Consider the following 13,471-nt stretch of genomic DNA (forward strand, 5'->3'; position numbering starts at 1 on the left):
GTTCGTAGGTTGCATAATGTGAATTCAATGAATGCTCTTTCCTTTTGTTGAGCATTAGATAGACTGAACTTCTGCAAACAGCAACTGTCCAATCATAGCTCAGCCGGGCATGGTGGTATAAGATACTCGGACGACAGACAACAACAACAAAAGGAAGAAAAAAACCCAACACATTAGCAAAATCAGGCACCGGCTTGTTTATGGAGTTGGCATCCAGCTGTGCAGCAGCAGTTCTTCTAGAACAGACCTGGCCATTGAATGGGCTCTGGACCACATCTGGCTCCCACTCTTTTGGAAATCTTGATTAAATAGAGATTAAATGCTGGATTTTTACTCTGCCTCTTTCACTATTTTATCATCTAATGTTACTAGTAGCAGTTTATAAAGAGATAAAATGGAGAAAATTAACCTTCCAACCCTGTTTTTGTTACCACCGGACGGCAGGTGTGTTTGTGAAGGAGACTAAAATGTAAACATGGGAGAGAGGGAAACTAAGTGTAACACAAAGCAAGCCGTTTATTAGGCTGAATACACGAACACAAAACAAGGCAGGGCGAACAGGGGCATAACCAGACTAAACTAAATGGGGGACAGCTAAACTACACACGAAAACTAGAATGTGAAATGAGAACATGAAACTGAACAGCTACATGCAAATCTTTGGCGTGAAGTAATCTAAGCATGAACATGGACCTGAACAATAGCTTGAAACATCCTGAGACCTGACGTGACATGAAGTGAGATGGACAGACAAACCGACACAGAGGGAGGGAGACAGAGGAAATACACAGAAGAGGGAAGTGGAAACACCTGGGGAAACACAGCTGACACAAATAAACCTGACGCCACAGGGGAAGCAAAACTAAACACACTGAACATGGAAACACAAGACTTTCAAAATAAAAGAAGCACGGGCATAACCAAAAGTTAAAAACAGAGGACAAGACAGACTAACACAGAGGACAGGAAAAGACTCATAAACAAGGAAACATAGAAAGACAAACTAGATTAAAACTCAACTAAACCCTAACTACAAAATAAACTCAAAATGCTGGGTCACAGACCCACAGTTCTTAGTTTAAGTGACATAAAAAGGTCATGTGTAGAATAACCAGATAGATTTGGTAGCTAAAACAAGGTTGTTGTTTTTTTTAAGCTTTATTCTTTCATCTTGTACTTTTACAGGTTTATAAACAGCTCAGTCCAGAGTGCCAGCAGGATCAATATTGGCTTATACTGCTTAGAACAGACATCTTTGGATTACAGAGTTCTTGTAATATTTAATACTCTCTACACTCCTGACTATAACAAGGTTTGTCTGCTTATTTCCATATTCTTTACATAAACTCCTCTTGTGAGGTTTCTGCTTAAAGGATATGGCATTTTTAACCAACAGTGACTTAATTAACTGACGAGCTCCAACCAATAAAGCAGTTTTAATTTATAACTGATGGACGTAGGTGAGAAAAGTGAAGTGAAAGTGAACTGTTCTTCCGCAAAATAATAGTAATACAAAAAGAATGACTTGAATTTTGTAAGAAAACATAGTCGGAAGCATCAAAATGAAGAGGGTATTGTAAATCTCTTACAGATGAAAATGGATGCTGACAAAAAGATGGCACCCATAACACTTTACTGCCATATGCTCAGATGAAACTGTTGTGCTGCTTTTCTTTTTGAGTATAAGGTCATCCTCAGCCTCTTAGTAGGAACACTCTCATTGTGTGTTATTGCTGTCGGTCGATTAAGTCTGTGTGATGTCTTATTATTGGTTTGTCCCTGTATGAGATCTTCCATTAGGAAGAGAAGTTGTCCATCCTCCCAACGGGTTTCCTTTTATCAAAGCCTCCATCTACGTTGTTTACACACCTCCAGGCCTGCCTCAAATTATCGATAAGGTCAGACAGGCGAAAAAAAACCCCAACAAAGAATCAAAGAACAATTTTATCTGCCATTTGTTTTCTGCAGCGATGGATAATAACCACATTAACATCTGGTGTTGGCGACAAGACTGTGGCATCTTCCACTGAAAGCTGTTGTGGTTCTGTGAACAATTTTGCTACATAATGAGGCGGTTTTAGATTTGTGAACTACATTTCTCAGTGTGAGACCAAACGCCAGGAAATGACAATGGCAATGTGCTTTTCACGCCGATGCCCACTCTTCCCCCTCTTTATTTATTTATAGGATGTTACTGTGGCTCCATCGTGTAGTGGTTTACACATTTGCCTGATGATTCCCAGAGGAGACAACAATCCCGGGGTAGAACTCGTGACAAATCAAAACATTTGGAGTTACCCGCTATGAAGACCCCTTGTGAATAAGGGAGCAGCTTAAAGTAGCTTCTTCTACTTATAGGATATTGCAAACAGCAGCAAATAAACAGAGTTAGGGCATCCTCAGAGATTGAGTCTGAAATCCCATATGACCTCAGAAGAGAGTGCATGATGAAGACACGGGGGAAAAGATGAACATCAAGGCCAAAGTGCAAAGCGACTCAGACTAACAGTAATGGCACAGCAAGCAGCATCAAGGACATTTCTTAAACCCTAACACAGCCATTGATCCCATTATTGTCAGACCTGTAGGCCTGCTACTTTCTTGCGTGTTTGAGATTACTTGGACTTTGGCCTTGGATGTTAGACAAACAAGGCTTTACTGAGGAATGTTTGGTACCTCTGTAGGGTAGGGGGATAAACAAAGAATATACTTTATCCTTTTGTTGTGTTTTCATGTTATTTCTCCCATTTTCCTCTGACAATCTTCCATCTTAATGGCTTTATTTTGTCTTTACCTTTTTATACTTTGCTTAATTTGTGATCCCGATGCAGTGCACAACCCAAATCCCGTCCTCAGTTTGTGTTTTGTGTCCATTGTGGCTTGTCACAGATAGTGTCACATGCAGCCTGTGACCAGGTTGTAGTGCAGTGGTGCACGGTATGAATTATGATGTGGTGGATGGGCCCTAATTTTGTTATGGATGTTCTTTTTTGCCCTTGGGAAGAACATCAATGGATAGATAGAATTTTATCAGATTTTATGGTGCTTCAGAATATAATTCATGAAAGGTGCTGCTGTGTATGCATTGTATGTGTGGGTGGGGGCATGCATTGCAGCATTATACACTGCAGTGTGATCTGAATAACTTGATCTATGCTCTAGTCTTTAGCTTTAATAATAAAAATTGCAGCAGGGGGGAAAATCGCAGGGAAGATAATTAGAGAAATATGAAGGAGAATCATCAGGTTAAAGCAAGTTTTTAAAAGTGACCTAAAAGATACTATTTTTTTGATTCTCAGATTCACAAGGTCAGTGGATATACAAATAAATTACATTCTAGTGTATTCAAAGGCTTTTTGACTTTTTGAATACACATTAAATGTGGTTTTCAGTTATTGCAGAACCTGATATTTGATAATAAAGTAGGAAATATATAGGAAATTGGTCTCTCAAATATTGTACTGTACCGATCCTGTGGCAAAACTCTTATAATGACCAGTGTGGGACAGCTCAGGTGAAAGAAGAAGACGATGAAACCACCTACCATTGTGCTACCATAGTGATGGGATATGGTCTCATTGGATAATCAGACCGTAGTTAACTAGTAGTAACTAACTACGTAGTTGGCATCAGAAGTGAAGAAAATAAATGAACAAAAATAAAATCCAATCGGAAAAACTGGAATCTCTTTGTAAATACGCAGTAAGTCCATTTAATAGCATTTTTATTTCACTTATCAAAACCTCAGGGTTAAACCAGATGAAAGGGAAATAAAAAAATCTGTTTTTTTGTCAAAACTCTTCTTGGAAATTGGGATCAATTTATCATCAGAATGAGAATGTGGCCATTTCACCATACTTCTTAAATTCAGGTCCTGAGAAATATCCTTCATCCTCAATTTAAGATCTCTCACTGCATTGATTTCTTTTCTAAACCAGTTCTTAAAGATGACAGTGAGATCCGACAGAATAAAAATCAAAAATGAGTATGATCTCACTGATCAAAATTAATTCTCAACTCTGAAGGTTTTTTCCTGTTCTCATAGGTGTCTCTAAGATCTGCATGATGTCTCACAACCACAGACAGTATAAAAGATTCTATTCAATTGCATTTATATAGAGCCAAATCACAACAGTCAACTCAAGGAGCTTTATATTGTAAGCTAAAGACCCCACAATAATAAATGAATTGAAATGATTTGGATGAATAAAAACTTGAATTTTATTCACCAAAACTGGAGCACAGACTTCGTGGACACGCTGTAATAATCAGATAAGCTATTAAAAATTCTTCCAAAGACTAAAAGAACACACAGTGAAAGAAGTCTTGTCCAATGACTCAAAGAAATGAGTCCTACCAGACGCTGATTGGCAATAATGGAGCCACACCCACACATCAAATATCCAGGTGGATGAGTTGTAGTAAAAATGATCCCTGCTAGAGTTGTTATGATGGGAGAATCTATCCATAGAAGCCAATTTTAGTCAGCCTCATGTGGCACCTACAGGTACTGCAGTTTTTAGCTTAACTTTTAGCTCTGGAGGTTGCCCCTTGATCACAAAACTACTTGTTTTGATATATTCAGCAAATACTTTTTCAAATTATTTAAAGTGTTTTAAAGCCACGTAATTATCTGGAAGCTTTTAATTCTATTGTTTTAAAAATGAAGATTATGTGGATCATTAAAACTTCTTTATTTATTCACAAATTGTCTCAAATTGTTTTGAGAGAATAATCTATCAGACGTACAAAAGAACATTCTAAGTTAGCATTAGCATCATTATTAGCTGTAATTACTAAATATTTCTTTACCAGTTACTCCATGTGGGAGTATGAGTGTAGGAGTATGGAATTAAATTCTAAAGAAAATCATTTTGTGTTACATTTAAATGTCTGCTTCAATTCTCTCAATAAAATATTGCATGCATAACCTAGGTATATTACTATCGTGTGAGACACAAAACCTGCTTGAGTGGGCCCCACAGTGGGGATGTACTCTGTGTCCCACCAGGGAGTAAGCCGATCACAAACCGTCACCTCTTGTGTCTACCGACTGCACGTCACTTCTGTTGTAGCATTTGGAACGGCTGCGTTGGAGTGCGTCAGTCTGTCATACTGAATGTGTAGTTCATCTTTTTCTTTATATTTGCAGTTGAGTTGCTCATGCTGTGTTTTTGGTGCTGGTGACGTGCGGTGATTGGTACTGCACGTTTAAGGTGATGATCTGCTCGCTGCTGAAAGAAAGAGCAGCGTGGGATATTTCATGCTGAATTCTGTCAAGAGTGACTTCCAGATTTAAATGGAAGGAAAATATGATGAGTAACACTTTATTGTGCTTTCAGTTTCCATTAATGGCAAAAGTACGGTAGCTGGCATTGTTCTCAACACTGCATACACTTCATCTGACACCAAAGTCAGACAATGCCAAGGTCTGAATCCTACAAGCTTTTTCCTTTTTTTTTGTTTATTGATTGCTCCACGAGGCTGTTAAAGTCAAAATTAAAGACAACCTAGGAGAACTGGGTTTCTATAGTTATTTTCAACCTACGCAGGATAATTAGTCAGTAATTGATTTGTTGTTTTGCTCCTTAATTCTCCCAAAGGGCAGTTCACCAGAAACAGGTCAGAATTCATCAGGCTCCTTAAATGAAGTTGATTATTTTCTCCTGAGACGGAAAAGATACTGTGAGCAGCAACATTTGCCTCTGGGAAGATTTGTTAAAGTTACTCAGCAACAGTGTTGGTGTATTTACTCAGAAAAGTGTATTACACAATACTCATTATTTTTCTTAAAGGTAAGTAGTAACTACTCAATACATTATTTTCACGTTACTTCTTACATGATGTGTAAGCAGCACTGTCACATAACTATTAGTTAACTATATAAACCTGAACCTACAGTCTCATACACTGACACAAACTCCCATGAGGACAAAAATACAATCTTTTTTTTAGTGTTTACAAAATCTACAAGAAAAAGTTGTAAAGTTGAAAAGCGCCCAAAGAGTCTTCAAAGCGATCGCCACAGTGATTCTACCTTGAAACGGAGGCTACCATGCCTGTTGAAGAACACTCGGGGTCTGGGTTTTCTGTCTCAGTGTTAGCATGCTGCAGATGCTTGAACTAATGTTTTGCTGTGCAATGCAATAATTATCTGTCCTGATATAGTCTGCACTTTATCATCATGCTCTTGTTCTTTTGTGGAATAAAAATAAACCTAATATTCATATCTCCTCTCCTCAGTAGAGTTGTAGAGCGGACCGCTGTTTTCCTCCTCGATGCATATGAACCCATTTCAGCTCATTTTAGTGGTGATTGTGTTCAGGAAGAATCAAATATGTTTGATGTTTTTTCTTTCTGTCCAGCCATCGTTCAGATAACTGAAAAACCTTTGTAATGCAAGTAACAACATAATTGTAACTGTAATATAATTACTGAATTTAGTGTTGAATTTAGGAGATTATAGTGATGCATTACTTTGGAACACGTTGCACCCAACACTGCTCAGCAGCAGGATAGAATCAGGGGACATGGGCAGTTCTATATGGTTCTTGCGTCGTAGTCTGACAGCACATTGAAAAATCCCTTCTCAGCAAGAAGCATGGTAAGATGAAGAAAGAGAAAACTGTTTTGCACTTAGTTTGTCTTCAATTAAGATGCTTTAGCTGTGTCCACACTGGAGATGATTTGCAGCGATGGAGTAACCATAGAAAGCCAGTGATATTTAACAACTCCAAGCAGCTATGGTCAAAATAACCCTGGAGACGCAAAGCGGATGGGACTCAAGAGAAACTCGTCTCAACCTCCAACAACAACTCACTTCAGTGATTAAAGCGACGACCAATAAGAGTGCAGGATACTGTTGTTTGATGCATGACCTAAACACTGTAGAGGGTTTCCAAGGTTACCTGCAATGCCCACAAGCGATCAACTGTCAGCTTGAAAGCAATGCACGATGAACAAATGGCTTCCTGTGTGGGCAGCTTGAAAAACATCTTTGTTTTAAATGTTGTGTTGAACCTCTTCATAAAATGCTAAAAAACTGAATGTAAACATGAAAATTGATCAATACACCTCAGTATTCAACATTAGTGGTGATACAGCAACATGAACAGTTTGCCATCAGAGCTGTACACTTTTCAGATGTTGCCTTATAGACCTGAAATACATTTGGTTGTTTGAATGGATTACAACGGCAGGTGTCACTGAAGCTAAAATGACTTTACGCCACAGTTTAGGTGGGTTTTAGGTGCTAATGACACGCTGAAGGCTACAGTCCAGGTGTTCAATCAATGAGATGATGACTATAATAAAAGCAGACAAATTCTGGTTGAGGAGCGCTTTTCAGATAAATCCAAGGATTTTTTCGAGTAACTGAATGGTGTCATTACTTTGTGTGTGCAAGGCAGTAACAATTCAGTCTGACCTCTTCTTTACTTCCCGAAGATGACTCGCTAGGACATAACAATTTCTTCGTCTCCGCAGTTTCTTCTAAAGATGTTGTTCAGTGTCCCTATCTCAAGGTAAACCTGAATTGACTGGCCTTAAAGGTTAATATGAACAATCCCGTCACTCCAATGCACTCTGAAGTTGGACCACTTCGCAGGCAGCCCTTTGACCCCGATGAGGTCTTCTTTCTTTCGCTTGTTTTTTTTTTTTTTTTTTAAATCAAAAATCGACGCTTTCCCCAAAGTGTCAGTTATTGAGAGGAAATTGAATAGGTGTTGCCCTTCCTTTTCTCATGGCCGTCCTTGCACAGGGCCCTGCAGAGATGTTCTGTCTCCATAATACAGACTTGGCAAACAAGGTCAGATGGAGTGTGCAGAGAGTGCTGCTGCAAAAAGACATTTTGTCACACCGTCACCCACTCCAGTTCAACACTTAGTTTTCTTCATGTTCCGTTCACGCCGTTCAACATTGGCTCTGAAGTACACAGAGGTCTTCCAGTCTCCCGCCTTATGTCTGCGCAAATTAAACGATATCTTTGCATCTTATTTAAAGTGTTCATTCCCTTAATAGAAATCTGATATATTTGTTGTCTGTGTCTGTGTATGAGAAAAGGCACAAAAAATCAATGTCTATTTACTTTTTTACTAAACGGATTACATAACAGAAAAAAGAAACACATTGTGTAGAAATAAATTTGATTAATTTCCCATTATGTTTCCTTTTGTTAAATGTTTTTGCTTAGCCTTTTCAGCCCTCAGACACAAACATTTAATTAGGAGCAGAAATTCCTGCTTACACAGAGGCAGGGCTTCGAAAACTTGCCAAATCAAATCAGGTAATATACATAATGCCCATACTGAGCGAGCTAATGTGGATTATCTCCCAGTATATCGGGATTACTGCACCGACTGTGTCCAGGACTTCCATTTAATTTGTCACAGTGTTTCAGTTTTTCGCCATCATTTGCTTTCACACACACGTGCTAACCCTTATTAAATTTATGACTTCACCTGTCTTCGGTTTGAATCTCGATGCAGGTTAAAGGGCAGCAGGGCGGCTGCTCCGTCCGTTCTCACATGACATTATTGCAGAGTCAACAGAAAGGTGTTAATAATGTCTATATATAAAACAGGAGGCACAGTGAGGACAGTATGGCCTCAGCACCTCAGCCCTTTTCTGGTATTTTATGAGTCCCTCGTGGGCCTGGAGGGTGCGAGAGAGGAGACGGATTCTGAAAGATCTAATTAAGCAAAGCGAATGAGAGTGCCGAGATGCCGAGAAGCAGGACAGGACACAAATCAGGAGGTGTTGACAGCGCGCTGCAGTGCAATGCGGTTTTATAGCAAAGGCCACAAGTATAGCTTTCACGTAATGAGCGGCCATACAGCTCCTTGATTTAATGTTTTTTATGGCTCCGGGGTTAAGGGTTGTGAATCTCAATCTCATTATGTAGAACATCAGCTTGTAAATTTAGGCATTTTGTCTTATTTGCGCTCAAAGAGGTAATTAGTGTGTTCTCAGTGGCTGGTTCTGCTTGTGAAGAAGCAGATGACTCCATCAGGTGCTTGTCTGGCGCTTAATAGAGACGAGGATAAAAAAAAGCTAAAGACTTCTATATTCATAACTCAGAGTACTTCTGTAGGTATGGTGTGTTTCCCCAGATGCTTATTGTCAGAGAGGCTTCCTATTTCAGAGGTGCAAACTCGGTTGGATGTTAAGATTTTTTTCCCTCTGTCTGGCTTCTGCACCATTCACATGCTATTACATCTGAGAGGAGAATAAGTGTCTTCTGGACACCTGGCGCCAAGGCTGTGACTGTCTGGTCTCTCGGGCTTGTTTCTGACTGAGAACAGAAAGACCTTGGAGTACAAAGACAACAGGCTTGATTATTTGAGTACACAGGAAGGTCTCCAAACATTGTTGTGCTAATCACGTTAGTGGGCACAGACTCAAGGCAGGACAGATGCGAGGCAAAGGGCAATGGGGTTATGTTATCCTGATTAGAGGAGGCTTTGGGGCAGTGGGGGGGTTTGTGAATCTGGTTTATACCTCGGCGTCACCTTGGTGAAGAGGGAAGAGGGAAACTGGCCACTGGCTCATTTTTCTCGCTCAGTTTGCCAGTTTCTTTTCTCACCCGGTCCCCTCGTCTGTCTCCGGTATTCACTGCTGCCATCGCCAGAACTGAATGTGTCTGTACATTCAAAAGCCCACATTTAATTTTTTTTCCCTTTTGTTAACCACCTACACACATAGCAGTGACTTGCCGGATAATACTTTCATTTTTCTTCTTTCTGATTCACACGGCGAAAAGTGGTTAAAAAAAGATTTGTTCCTTGTCTGATATGTTTGCCTTGGTTCATGGGAGTCTGCTTCCCAAAAATGCCTCAGTGATTCATTTGCAAAGCTCAACCACTTAAATTAGATGAACAAGTCTGTGCTATGGACATGTTCGCGGTATGAGCACTGATGTAACTAATTTACTCTCTTTTTCATATTCCTCCTGTTATACGCTTGTATGGTACTGTACGAGTCATGAGCCAGCCCTCATTTCTTTATATTTTACTTCCAGGGAATCAGACTTTCTTGTCATTTTGTTATAGCGGTCTTGAGCAGTAGTTCTCCAGGCTTTCTAAAGATGTTTCAAAGTTTTTCTTTGGACATTGCCTGCGTTTTCAGTCATCCTCAGTCCAGTCCTTGTACCATTTCCAAAGGAACATTTTGTTTTTTGTTAAGCCACTTAACGCTGAGCTATGAATCAAACATAAAAAGGGCACCCAACTGAAAAGATGAGTCAGTGTTACCTCTCGCTCTCTCTACATATATATATGACAGGCAACTTGGCAAAGAGTGCACATTTGCACATCCTCTACAGAGAAAATAAGAAAAATAAAAGGGGCAACTTGATGTCAAAGTATATTCATTTTGTGTAGCACACAGATATAATAATAATGATGATGATGATGATAATAATAATAATAATAATAATAATAATAATAATAATAATTAGAGCTATTATGTTAAATGTTGCAACCTGTCTTTAGTTTCTGTTCTTACTGTCTTGGAGCATGTGTGTCTACACAGTTTCCTTAGGGATTAATAAAGTATTCTGTTTCTGATTCACTTCAAAGTTGCTAGTAGGACCCTGTCACAAAAACACATAATTTGTTCCCATTTCTTTAGCTGAATCTGAGAAATGCCAAATATAACACAGTTCAAAAGGCATAAAATAACATCCTTGCATCAACAAAGTGATTCCCAAGCAGCCAATAGCTGAAAGGTTGACACATTTCTGCATGGTGTGCAGTGTGTCCTTAAAAAATCTGAGGAAACTCGGAAAGTCATGTCCTTAACAAACAGGACAAATCTAGCAGAAACCTGACACAGGACCTGACAGATGGATATGGTTGTTCAGTCCACTACTAACTACTGTCAGGAAGCCATTCTTAAGGAAGGGAAAATTCCACAAGAACTGGACTGAAAATCATTGGCAGGTCTGACGAAGTGAAGAATCCAAAATCCAGAATGTTTGGTTCAAATCATCACCAATATGTATGGAAGAGGTCTGGAGATGGGTACAACCATGAGCGTCTATAACATCTATAAAATACGGTGGAGGCACGATCACTGTCTGGATTTCAGCCACTGGTGTTGGTGATCTTTTCAGATCAGAATTAATGGAATTATGAAGCCACATTTTGATCTTCCATGCAGTGCCATCTGGAAAGCATCTGATTTACAACAGCTTCATTTCTCAGCATGACAGTGACTCCAAAAAAACACTGCCAATACTTCAAAATCATACCTCGATAGAAAAACACAGTAACACTATCAGTGATCAATTGACCTCACTAGAGCCTGAACCTCAACGTTATTGCAAAACAAAAGGAGCCAAAATCCAAAGAAGTACTTTCAAGTTTCCTTCAAGAAGCCTGGAGAACTATTCCTGAAGGCTACGTAAAGCAATAACAGTTCAAGCTGTGTTGAAGCTCATTAGAGTCGCCTTATATGCTGCATTTAAATGTATGTTTCAATAAATTGCTGCACCTAATTCCCGTTTGAAAGCACAATAAAAAAAATGATGGGTGTCTCAAGAGTTTTGCGCAGTACTGTAGATTGTGTATTTTCCCATTATGCATTATTACATATATAAATAAACTCAAACTACGATTTTCAATATTGCCCCTTGTTTCTAAAGAAAACAACACAGTCAAATTGTAAAATACATGAATGTCCAAAAAGTTATTACTGCCTCAGGAAAACACGGGTGCAGACGATAGTGCAAGTGTCTGTGTGGTTGACTTCATTTTCCAATTTAAAATGAATAAACACCTCAGGCAGAGAGACTAGTTAACTTTTTTAAAATGCACGCTTCACTTCCGCAACTTGTAAATGATGTCTGTTTCTGACGCATGTAAGACAGTTGGTGTACAGGAACACAGTGATTTAAAATACTATTACATTGTTTTCAGGCTTAAACCGGCCAATACAGAGCAGCAGAAATCATATAAATTGGCTTCACAGTTAATGACCCCGACTTTTAATAACACATAAATGTTGAATACAGCGATTAATTGTTGCATTCTGTCCTGCTTTTTTTCCAGGGTCCTATATGCTGGTGAACTCCTCCCAGCATGCCGTGGGTCATCGTGCTCAGCTGCTGCTTCAGACACTGAGTGAAAATGACACGCACTGCGTCCAGTTCAGCTACTTCCTGTATAGCCGTGATGGCCACAGTCCCGGGGCTCTACGGGCATACGTGCGTGTCAACGGCGGCCCGCTCGGCAGTCCAGTGTGGAACACGTCGGGGTCTCATGGCAAACAGTGGCATCAGGTTGAGCTGGCTGTCAGCACCTTCTGGCCGAACGAATACCAGGTACAAACATTCTTATTTGAATATGTTGATGAAACTGATTTAAAACTGACTTAAAGTCTTCGTCATGCTCAGTTTTCATATGTTGGACGTGTTGTTCAAAGCAGCTGCTTGATGCTCCTCTAAGAACTTAACATTTATTTTTCTTTTGAAGATATGCAGACTCATTGACCGCGATCATGTAGAGCTTAAAAATGGTACACAGTGAGGCTCTGTTGATCACTACTCATTTTAGCCTCGAGGTACAGTTAATTACTTACATTTGCAACTTAATTAGCCCTGATTCCCTTGTGGATGTAGCCAATGCTGGTGCTTAAAGCACCTAAGTAGATCTCACAAGGGAATGCCTGGTGGAGATTTCACCCTGCGAGGTTTGTTTTTCTACACTTTCACTTCACTCTAACAATTCGTGTGGTACGCTATTGTGTGCATGCAGCACGCAGACAGTGACTGGCATGCACTGTGAGGGTCTGATATGCTGTGGTCTGCACATGGCACAGTCAGGTGAGCGTGAGTGTTATCCGTCTATTAATCCAATTTCTTCTTTCTGCAAACTCTGCGGAGCTGTCAAAAAGCAATTAAGTTGAGTAGTGTGCATTTTATCAAGAACTGTCAATCCTGCTGACTTAATTAAATTCTATTCAGCCCTGCAAGATGTGACCTTCACTATGTAAATAATAGTCCTTAGCATTGTGCAGGCCTGGGGTGTAGATGCAGGATGATGCCTTTCTCCTGACATCATGCGATCTGAAAATAAGGTAAACAACTTTAGGTTAACAGGATCAAACACATGTATATATTGTACAGAACAGTATTACACTCAGGGGCACTTGACTCAGCAGAAAATAATATTTCAGGCATACTTTATGTATCTACTTCTTTTCCAGGTTATAATTAAACACCAAAGTTTGTTGACCTGAGTTAAAAAGGGACATTATTTTTCTTTGACTCAAAGAGAAACAAACCATTATAGTGAAACCCACTGAGTTTGTGGCGCTGCTATCTGTAGCTATATTTCTGGATATCAAATCAGTAGCTACAAATCACTAACTATACAAGAAGACAGCAAGCTGCACTAATCAGTGCCAAATCCAGTCGGACTGTCTCTTGAGCTTTGGCCCCATAAACAGAGTAGCAAAGGACGCCTGCCAG

At 39.6% G+C, this 13,471-nt stretch overlaps 1 protein-coding gene across 2 annotated transcripts in view; it reads left to right on the forward strand.

Moving 5' to 3' along the window:
- The window catches only part of ptprub (protein tyrosine phosphatase receptor type Ub), a 185,221-nt gene that overhangs the window by 82,631 nt on the left and 89,119 nt on the right, over positions 1–13,471 (forward strand). For both annotated transcript variants that reach the window (XM_039619552.1, XM_031752528.2), the window contains exon 3: positions 12,051–12,322. In XM_039619552.1, coding sequence (XP_039475486.1) covers positions 12,051–12,322 — 272 coding nt within the window. The remainder of the gene's footprint in view (positions 1–12,050; positions 12,323–13,471) is intronic.

Source organism: Oreochromis aureus, linkage group 11 (assembly GCF_013358895.1).
Source record: "Oreochromis aureus strain Israel breed Guangdong linkage group 11, ZZ_aureus, whole genome shotgun sequence".
Lineage (NCBI taxonomy): Eukaryota > Metazoa > Chordata > Actinopteri > Cichliformes > Cichlidae > Oreochromis > Oreochromis aureus.